We start from the raw sequence: 11,669 nt of genomic DNA on the forward strand, positions 1-11,669 counted from the left end.
CAACTGTTCAATCGGGCCTCTATTGGTGCGTATTAAACCGATGTAAAATTTCACTGGCACGCAGCAAGTGGATCTGCTCATTCTGATGATGCGATAGCCGGTTGAGAATGCATTATATTGATTATGAAATAAACAATTTTCGAACAAATATAAGTAAATATAAATTTGTAACAAATATAACCAAATATAAACAGAAGACGAATAAAATATTTGTTTAGCAGTAACTTAACGTTTGGAATTACCGAGGCTGACCCGATGTATCAGCAAAGTGTGAATTTATTCGTATATAGTATGTCGAGAATCATGTCCTTTCGTGACCGGTTTAGTCTATACGCACTCAGTCGAATGCCGTTGGAATATTTGGCAGTTCGTTGTAGAGGTCGAAAGTAATAAGTTTAATGATAGTGGAAAAATCGAACAAGGTCATAGTCAAGGCGGTGTTGGGATGACTCGAGTAATGATTTTAAAAGAGTAATACCTTAAAATGACTTGGCTCAAACTCGATGACTGAGAAATATGAAATGACTCGTGACTCGAACTCATATTTTACGAGTCAATTTTTCATTTTCCAATCATTGAATATTCTGCTTCAAAACGCTTAGCAGGATTGGGAAGGTACCCATACCAAGTCAACAATACTAATTTTGAAATGACTTGACGGAACTCGAAGAAAAATCTGCACTTCATCTCAACACTGAGTCAAATTCGCATGTTCTTGGGGTTTTCGGTATATACGTAGTCTGGCGACATCAGGGAATTGGCTTCGGATTTATGTGTAGTCTACGTAGGTCTGCCTTATTGTGCAATCCGGAAGTGTCCGATGGAGAATGTCGATATCAGTAATTGATTGTTTCTTCCGTGCAACCGATCTAAAAATATATTGTTTTCCATTGTTGCATATTTAGGTTTCGATGACATTAGAGCTGATTACCGGCGCCCGACTCAGCCCATCTTATTATTCTAAACTTGAAACGACCGTAGTATTCAGAGATAGGGTTCTTCAACAATTGATACATATATCCATATAGTATGGTATGGGCCGCTCAAAATCACGTCGCAGGCCGGATCCGACCGGCGGGCCGTATGTTGCCCGTCCCTGGTATAGTACCAAGATGTTGCATCATGAGAATGTTATGTCAGCAAAATATTAAAACAAGAAGAATGTGACCCTAGCATGCAACTGATGGTAGGAATGGGCCATGGGGATTTTGTATCCTCGGACATGGACAGGACACCCAAAAGAGATGCTCACTCGATAGCTTCAGCGAAAACTCGTATATCCTTTACCTTTCATCACGCACCAAGCGTAACAACAGATCCATTTCTTATTGGAGGTAAGTTGGTCTTCGAAAATATTTCCCGATTCGTCAGCTCTTTTTCAAAGTGCCGCAGCTTCTTCGTTCTGATGTATCTACGGATTTGTGGTCGTATCGCGGTTAGTACTGAGCAATCAATTGCTAACGACAACTCGTGAACATTCAGATAACTGGCATGAAAAAACCGGCAGATGACTGAAGGTTATCATGACTGGGGATCATCACGTCTTAACATTGGCTGAACACTAACCATATACGTTTAGATACTGCGCACATTATATAAATGGAATGCGAGATTAACGGGAAGTGTCAAAACAACGAAACAACGAGTATCATATAGGAGCGCATAGGAGCGAGGCAAAATAACGGATGAAATAACAGCGATGCATTCAAAATATCGAGGGATTGAAATTAGTAAGGGTGGGTTGCACAAATGCCGTTCAATCAGTGTTCGCCGATTAAACGTCAGTATCGAACCGCTTCCGTCGCGTAGATGAAGATTAGTCACTAATCGGAGAATTTTAATCAGCGAAACTTGAATCACCGAATGAGGTGTCTCATAAAATTAATCGACTCTTTGATGCCCCGACATGTCTCGCATATCAGTCCACATAACACAGACACGATGTCCTAGTGGCGAGACAGTTCAATCATAACCAGGACATGATTTCAGAGAGGCAACATAGTCCGACAACATGCCCCAGACATGATGACCAAGTAGCAACGCAGTCCGAACATATCCAAGACATGATGTCCGAGTAGCAATGCAGTGCAAACGTACCAGCCCCGCAGGCATGATGCCAACCCAAGTCAATTGCGTCATTTATAGTCAGTGATCTGGGATAATCTGCATTTGTGCAACACGGCTGCCAGGTGACCTTACTGGCGGATTGAATTATCACCGATTAAGGCTATCGGAGATTACTTTTTGATCGGCCTTTGTGCAATCCACCCTAAGTCGATTTATGTAGGCCAACTCTATATTTTTCGACGTTCGCTGATTTGAATGCTTCACTATTATAACACGCGCTGTTTTGCTACTCAGTCTTTCAAACGTATGCCGGGCCTATCTTAGAGCATTGGGACGTCAGCTATGTCTACGTTCTTAAAGTAAAAGCAAGTTTCTATCCGTAAATCCTCAATTTTCATATTGACTTTGAAGCCTTCGAGCAATACCACCATCATCGACAGTCAAATTGAAGAGAATAACCTTGCGCGGCGTGCGTTGACCCACGACTCTTCGATCGGCGGAAGATTAAATTTTGTTCGGAGTTTGCCATCGGGCGCGATGTCTTCCGGATCAGGAACAGTAACCATCTCGTTGGTAACAGAATTATCATCAGGGGTAATTTCATTGGTCTGGTCATATTCGTTGAATATAATTTTCAGAATCTCAGCGTTGGAAAGCTTCCTCTCCTGAAAATAATCGTTACGAACGAAAACATTTATGTTGTTCATCTGCAGTTCATGTATTAATGAGTAACAAGGTCGCGATGTTGCCGGAAAACAGTGCAGCGAAGACTGCAGAAACGACAAAGTCGAATAATACCAACATTTGGACATCTGCCTCCCTAATAAAATAACTGTGAAACACATGAATTGCCAGCCGTGTGCACGATTCATTCCCACGGAATACGGGAAACAACCGCTTTATATTTATTAGGCCTACTATTATGGAAAAATGATTCTTATCGCTATATGCACCACGACAATGCAATGTATGTTCTTCAAGCTCTTTGCTTCTTGAAAGGTTTATAGACAACTTCTCCTTATTGCGTAGCCTACTCTCGCTCATCATTCTAACTCTACTCCCTATCTGGTCTCTGCTGCTGGTATTATTCGAGTTCCGCTTGTTCGATTGCTGAACTTTATGAGAACGCTGGCGCTACGGCAGGATCGGCGTTGAGGAGCCCAGATCAAGCTCCGACTCGTAGAAGAAGCCGCATTGTGATTATGGAAATTTAGAGAGAAATGGAGAAGACGAAACGTCATCTTGTGCTTAAGAGGGAGTTCACCATCGCAATTGTTATTTCAGCCAAAATATGTGCAGGCTATGTACAGGTAAAGCGATCATCGATAGGACTGAGAAAAACAGTTATTGGGAATATTAACAAATAACACTGGTAAACACAATGTTGTTTACTTTGATTAGACAATTGATTCCGACTAAGGTTTGGGCGCTAAATTCAAACATGACTTCCGTTTTTCTCTAGTACGTCGAATATTTTGGTTAGGCATCCACCACATTGTCTCATAATCCACATAAAAGTACTACTTTTAATATTTTGTGTTTATTGTTAAAAAAAAACGTTTCAAAAACCACGGGCAGTCGAAAGTAAATCAATAGACCCCAAATAAGCATTTGCGCTGCTTTCTTTGGTTGAGTTAAACTGATATTGCCTCTGCAAGACAAATAAAGTGCGTGTTTCAGGGTCCGAATTTACGCCAATAACTCATAATCATGTGAGTTGTCTCGTTTGCAACTAGAGCAATAGTCAGCAAACGTAAGTAAGCTCCAATCTACTCTGGTAGGCTACTTTACCTCAATCGTCTTCAGATATTGGGGGATAGTTTGTCCTTGCCCATCGCTGGCAATATGCCAAGGTTTTCCGGGCCATTATTTAGGTATTTTAGCTTTTTTGAATGTCTACTGTCCAACATAAACATATGGCAGTGGCACATGCGTATCAGGGGCAAATGTGCATCTTTATTGCCTGATCACTAAGAAAACACAATATTTTAAAGCTGACACATATCATCCAATCATTCTTGTGATATTGCAACAATTCAGTGTTTCTGTATTATTCTCAATGTTTCTGTAATATTCACGAAGACTTGTACAACTGTTACTGCACCTAAGACGTTGTCATTTTGGAGAATGCCACACTTTGGGATCCTTGTTGAGCTACCAATAGACATTTGTCATTCACTTGAGGTGTAAATCGGGATTCCTAACTTCTCCAGCAACGCATGGTGACAGCATGATGCCAATGCCAGTATCACGGCAATACACAAATATACCGAAAGTAGCCCTACGATGAAAACGCCGTTTCTCATGATCGCCGTTTCTCTCTCTTGCCAGTAATCTTTTATCAATTCACAAGGATGCTAAAAGTTTCTGATCTTTCTCTTCCAAGTCCCAAAGTCTATGTCAGATCATTGTAATTGTGTTGATGGACTACTCTACGTTCTGAATCATCTTCGATTTAAAAATATTCATCATTAGGCCTTCTATCTCCGATATCTTCATCTTGATCCAAATTATCGAGCGTACAAGAGTTTCAAGTTACACTGGATAAGCTTAATGCGGCATTGGACCTATAGCTGACAGTAAATGTAATATTTATTTTTCTTGCCATATCACCCTGTTTTCAATAAATATGTCTCGGAAATATCCTCGGATGATTGCATCCTCTAACCAAAAATGGATGAAAGCATCGGCCTAGATCGACACCAGTACCTTTTTTCTAAATAATTCACTTGGCGTCTTGGCTATATAACTTAGTATGTGATATAAGCAGGCCGTGTTATTTTTGGCATTTCAGGAGCCAGATGCCAAAACTGCCAAAAATAAAAATTTGAAAATGCCAAAAATAAGCAATTTTTGGCATATGCCATAAATAACACGGACTGCCAAATAGTGTATTTCGTTCATGGTGTTGTGTTAACAGGACCGCGTTACAAGCGAGAAGAGCGTTTGTGAAAGGCAGGTTTCTTAATCTTGGTCCAGCCCACCCATTAGGGGTGAAAGCATGGTGTCCTAAATGGTGTGGGCACAGCGAGATTGAACGGCTTACTGCATTTGGTTTACGTCATACTTTCCATTTGTCCGAAGGCAATTTACGACCATTTTTGACCGGCTTGTCGAGCGCTAAATTTGATAAAACGGGTATCAATGAGAAGCTGCCGCAGTACTGATTATTACAATATAAATTATATTCTGCTCATGGAACTGGAACCCCAAAATCAACTACGATTTTTGCATTGTGATCGAGTTGAACATTGTGACGCAACAAACTGTCTGGCTATTTCTGAGCCGCATAGTCTCGTTTTGCCAGACAGTCTTGTTGCGTCAATGTTCTTAAACAATAGCTAACCTTCCCAGGACTCTTCCATGAGAGTTGGTAATATTAAAGCCACCTGAAGTGACAAAAGTCCTCCGAAAATATATCGGTAGACTGAAGGAGAAATGATAGTCGGGCTACTAAATAGAATGTGTTGAGAGACAACACAGGAAACTCCTGGAAAAGGATCGTGAAGAAAATTCTTTCCGCGATGAGATCGATGGCACTGGCGAAGTGATCTCTTTTCATGATGCATGGAAGCCGGTTCGGCCCTCCAAAGATTTTGAAGCTCTGAAAACCTTTTTTGGATGACTGGCAACTATCTTTCCCTCAACGGCTACTGTTGAAGCCGATATTTCCCAGATTCGCTGGGCGAGAAATGAATTTAGGAGAAACTTAGCGGACCTGAGTTTGGAAGCACTGTTACAGTGCAAACGATTTAAGTCTATTCAACAGCTGTAACAATCAGCTGTTGAGCGTGTTTGTTGGGCTTTTCTTTTTTTTTGCTTATTGGCACCGATTATGATGGATACTGCACATTTTGTAGTTTCGTTTGATATTATTAACCTATGAAATCGTTAGGTTTTTTCTTCTTCTTATTGTTTGTTGGCACTGATTATACGTGGATGCTGCACATTTTGTGGTGTCTTTTTACAAACTAGCCCAAACAAAGCGTTTTTGTGACTAATTTAAGGCTGAAACTATCTATTTAGAGGACGATGCCAAAACTGCCAAAAATAAAAATCGAAAAATGCCAAAAATAAGTTATTTTTGGCAGTTTTGGCATATGCCAAAAATAACACGGCCTGGATATAAGTGTGGATTTCTATGTGGTATGAGACAGTATTATGACTAAATTCGGGAACATTTGTATATTTTGGGCATATGTCGTAGAGCAAAAACTTGGCTTGATAGAAGAAAACCAACGGCATATGTTTGGAATCAGCACGCCAAAATTATCCTAAATCAAGTGCAAAATCAAAGTCAACAAATTTTTCGATCAAAATTGTTGCCCAGTGTAGTATGTGATTGTTGAACGCTTCAAGGACGAGTCCTTAACGCAGGAAAGCCAGATTCAAAGCGCCCACAATGAATTTGCTTTCTTTTAATCGGCCTTATAGTGGGCAAACTAGTGAGTTTCAAAACAGGGAATGTCATAGCAGCGAGGCATCAAAAATTACAAGCAATTCTAAGTCAAGTTATTCAAAATAGCGAGTTCGGGTTAAATCAGCGGTTCTCAACCTTTTTGGATATGCGCCCCCCCTCCCCATTGGGGATGGTCGAAAATACTCCGCCCCCTGACCCCCCCCCCACACACACACACACACACTTTACGTCATGTCAAAAAGAGAACATCATCTAATACTGAGGTAGGCAACCTATACTTGCTAATCACGGCCCATCTCGATTACTTATGTAGCCTGAGGCCGCATTCCAGGGCAAAGCCGTAATAAACTAACTGGACGCGAAATACCTATGGTAATCTGTCCATATCCATTGCCGGTGAACTACGGAGTCCGGCGACGATTATACTTTTAACAAAAGCCTTTTTGTACGTACCGAAATCGCGAGTCGCAATGTTATGAATAGATGCAGGGATTGCATATTGTCGCGCCTAGCGCGAAAATATTTCAAATTCACGAATGAATTCCGTAATTAATAGTAGCAGTATCACATATTATTATCAAATATTTATCCTCTCTTAGCCCATGTGATCAGATACACCGGTAGGGTTCATTGAGAGAGTGCTTTTGAAAATTTAGGGCAAGTTATAAATGATAATGCATCTTCGGGTGGGCCAAATGTTATTAGTCACTTGGTTGCATGCTGTTATTTCTGGACCCACAATCAGGATAGTCAATTGTATCGGTAGTGGAAATATATTAAAATTTTAAACAAATTTCTTTCGTGCGGAACGCACGATTCCGATTCCGGCTAAGAGTGAGAAAGGCGCTACTATATTAAAATCGCAAAATTAGGTTATGTTGAATTGCGCGGAGTGTGAAGAAAATTTCAAGATTAATCAAAATCTCTCAAAAATTTTGGAGTGAATTCGTAATTTCAATTTGCATGTCGACCGATGCCAACACATACTAATTGAATTAGGTGTCGACGGCGGCATAAATTCCCATCTACAGCAACAGGTTACCCTTCCCTGATCTAATAGTATACATATGGTATGTCTTACACCAAGTTTGAATCCGCATTCCAGTTGTTGAGTCTTTAACATTTCTGACAAATTTCCCCAAACATGTTTGAAAATAGAAATAAAACATTGAACAGGACATCAAATTATTTCAAGGTAGGTTGCACTGAGAAATCCTAATGCTGGTAGTGACTACAGAGCGCACGGAATCGCTCTGTACTGACATGCTAAATTCGATCGGTTTGGAATTGAATAAATTGTGTTTATTTAGGGTAGCTTAATTGAGGGCGAAACCGAGCAACTTATATTGCATCTAAATCTGTCTTACGCAGTGCTGTTCGCCAATTATTAACAAAAGCTACCCAGCGCACCGAACGTTAGGCTACTGCAAAGCTATGAAGTAATGGATGACTTATACGTAGGAATTGCTCCAAATTTTCAAAGAATATCAAAAATTTGCTCAAATGAAGTTGAAATCAGCCTATACTCCGTTGAGTGCGAATGCTGTAGTTAGAATTTGGCGAGATTTCTTGAATACGAAATAAGTTTCATCTTTAACAATCGTCTTCTCAGAATGATTGTGATGCACATTTTTAGTCAGAATTCATACAGACGTGGTTAATTTCGCGCGCCTCCCCTGAGAGCTTCCCGCGCCCCCAGGTTGAGAACCCCTGGGTTAGAGGTAAGGTTACACGGTTTGGGTTTATGTTACCAGTTTAAGGTACGAATAGCGTTATATGGGTAGAATATAGATAACGGTCAACAATTTGATTTTCAAGAGAATATCTCACTGCCTTTCGTTCTTGGTCCATGGTTTCTATAAAATCCCTAGCCCGTCTCTCAGCGCGATTGCTTCGCCTCTTCATCTTTTCCATCATCTTCTCGTTTCTCCTCCTCTTCCTCTCTCTTTCCTCTTGCGCAACCACGTGAAAGGCGTCGTCGTAATCGAATTTGAGTTTGTGTTCCCCAGGTCGTGAGCATTTGCGCTTGTATCTTGTACGCACCATCTCAAAATTTACCTGTTTGAGATCTTGCTCGGTTCGCCGTACAGCGTGTCTAAGCGAATATTGGTAGAAATGAAAACCAGTGTCGCTGTAATTGGCAAATTGGTATAATTGCCTGGTATTCATGATTGTTCGACGCCAAATAATCATTTGCACCATAACGATATTCGTACTAACTATATTACGGAGTTTCCGGCTTGTAGTACTGCCCATGTTCGTTTTACTCTTTTGTAGGACACCGAAGATGTGGTGGTTATATTATCAGCCTATATGGATAAACTCGCAAGGATTAGAAAGGAATTCAGAAGTCAATTTGGGTCCGATTACAACCCAGAACCAGTTTGGTGTTGTAACAGTTGGTCATGAAATTTGTATCAGCGCACGAGAACGAAGCAGGAATCGGAAACTGTTTATAGAATATTTTACACGCCTGTCGCAGTTAAGTCCGCTGCAAAATTAAGTGGCGAATATGTATTTACACGCCGGATTTTCTCAAGTGTATTTCTTACCGCTGGTGCTGTCACGGCATGTCTTTCGGGCCTGTATATAACTCGAGGGCCAAATAACACCTTGATATCAATTTTACTATGAAAAAAACGTATCGTTCGTCGTGTTGACTATGTCAACATCACAAATTCGATGCTACCTTGAAACGTCAATCATATTACACAAACACTTACGAAGTCACACAAGGCTAAGGCAAGCCTTTATACGCTGTTATATTACTCATGGATGAGACGTCTCTGATTGATTTCTGACGATAGGCGAGCCTATATTGTTAACCTTTTCGTTCTCGCTGATCCAAACGGATATCGTAAATAGAAACATGAATGTTTGGATTTTGACAGCTTTTCCAACATCTGAGTGTTTACTTTATGGAGTTATGATTGATGCGGTTTTGAATGTACGCCAAGCAAGGTATGGATACGCGTGATGTACCCACGGAAAATCGATGTCGATATGAAATCGCTAAGCTAAACGTTTAGGGTATTTCGCCTTTCCTAGCCGTTCCAAAGAACGACCACGAGTATCATTCCGTATGACGTCATATACCAGTATATGGATGATGGGATAAGTTCAAATGCGCAACTTTTATGCAACCGCAAATAAAATATAGGGCCAGCTCTGTACCACATAAAGATGATTTGGTATTTTCTCGACCATACCAATCGCATTGCACCTTGTGGGTTCATCACGATCTTACCTATTTATCATTTCTACCAACTTGTGTATGGCTTTTTATCTGGTTTCGGTGCCGTGATTCGAACAATCGAGATTTCAGCCTTCCACGATGGTAAGAAAATATCGATACTATACCCGAAAATTTCGTCTCTCACGAGTCACGACTCGTCTCGAATCATTACAATTAGTATTCGTTTCGGATTCGACTAAACGCGAATCATTGTGCCTGGCTTTAGTTGTAAGCCCTGATGCAATCATTGAACACAGCCACGCCATAAATATATGAAGATCGGCCTACGACATAATTGAGTGACAATAAGTTGTCATACTTCTTTTCTTACTTTGTTTTATTAGTGCACTGTTGCTCCTGCTCCTGTGAGGAATACACCATCCGTAAACGCTGACGCATCGAATTTGATTAATTTATAAGGTTGGTATTTGGGTTTCCACGAAAGTCAGTTTGACTCACGGATAAGAGAGAGATTATGTAACCACTGCACTGAACCAACTCATCTCTCAAAATGAAATGACAGACATGAACTGTGAAGACATCCTTCTCCCCGCGAGTCATTAGTTTAAAAGTGCGAATTTGGTATGGATAGAATAATAGCAAAATGCGTTCGAATGCTAGGACTTTAGAGCCGTAAGGGCGCCTATGTTGGCCTTTTCATATCCTGTGACCACGATACATGCAACTGTTTAGCCTTGGCGTTTTCGCGTCTTCTACGCACAACTATAGATTTCGGTATCTATGTCACAGAGTTGTTCCTGATTGTGTCTAGAGTGAAGTCGCAACATTGCCACCGTACAGTCATAATGTGGCATACGAACATATGGTGGATGCGTCCTGTCTTGAGGAATTATTTACATTGCAGTACTTTATTATAAAAGTCTAAAATAATGTTAAAAATATGCGGAATAATACAACCATTTATTCATTTAATCAGGATTGCATCGCGTGCCGGATTAAATTTTTCTGGTGGCCGGATTTTTATATATGTCTGCCTTAGAGAAATGTCGGTCCGATAGTTCTTACCTGTATTGATACGCCAGACCTCGTTTTCCGTCTATCGAAGCTGCAAGTCGACCTTGTTCCAGTTGATTAGCTCGTTTTGCCATCCTCATGTCAAGGGACATGAAGTTGACTCTCCCCATTAGCTCCCTCATTATTTGTCCCCGAGAATGGGCAGCGGATGAGCCGCCCACCATATCAGAACGGTATTAAGCTCAATTAAGTAATACACCTACAGAACTGGGCGTAACTGTTATGTAATAATTTCGCACATAACAGCTGCAAAAACTGGAGAATTTGCGCATCCTAAAGCCGATATATTCCTCGAATCCCGCCCCTCCAAGAAACAAAATCGAATAAACCCAAAACCTCGCCTTGAACTGTATAAACAGCATGAAAATGTAGCATCAAATGGATTTATGTAGCACACTGGGTTTTATCGTTTCTACTAAAGAAATTTGGTTTTTCAGAATAATCTTGGTGTGGGCACATCCTCTCCTTCGTTTGATAAATGATTATATGCAAGTAATTCTATATGCAGCATAACGGTAAATGAAACCAAAAGTTCAACGATATATATTATAATAAATATAGAAAAATGTTGGCTATTAATGCCGGCTACCTCAACACGAGTTGTCGCAGAATTTGTACTTTGCTTCCAGAACTATACGCTTTGATCATAATCACTTACGCAGGGTTACTTGATTGTAACTGTATATAATTGTCCGTGAATACAAATTTGCTGCCGCGCTCAATACTTGGTAATCCAGCATCCGGAATAAGATATAAGGCTAGCTTCACAGATACTATAACTTCATATCTTCGCAATAACCGGCTCACTTGAGAGAGTAATCGTGCGCTTGTTATTTCAGTGGTGACGTTATATCATGGAGTTGGCTTTTGTGCGCAGGAAGTGTTTTGGGAAGATAAATTACGATCGCGATA

At 40.5% G+C, this 11,669-nt stretch overlaps 1 protein-coding gene across 1 annotated transcript; it reads right to left on the reverse strand.

The window, feature by feature from the left end:
- Window positions 1-96: 96 nt before the first annotated feature.
- On the reverse strand, window positions 97-11,425 carry LOC145451084 (uncharacterized). The gene is made up of 5 exons (XM_080329576.1): window positions 10,749-11,425; window positions 8,318-8,582; window positions 2,527-2,732; window positions 1,288-1,411; window positions 97-869 (listed from the first exon to the last, which is right to left on the reverse strand). Exons 1-4 carry the CDS (start codon window positions 10,919-10,921, stop codon window positions 1,294-1,296), a joined length of 762 nt encoding a protein of 253 aa, XP_080185702.1. The 5' UTR covers window positions 10,922-11,425; the 3' UTR covers window positions 97-869; window positions 1,288-1,293.
- Window positions 11,426-11,669: the final 244 nt, after the last annotated feature.

The sequence above is a fragment of the Botryllus schlosseri genome, chromosome 11 (genome assembly GCF_051294905.1).
Source record: "Botryllus schlosseri isolate E-star chromosome 11, Bs_hap1, whole genome shotgun sequence".
Lineage (NCBI taxonomy): Eukaryota > Metazoa > Chordata > Ascidiacea > Stolidobranchia > Styelidae > Botryllus > Botryllus schlosseri.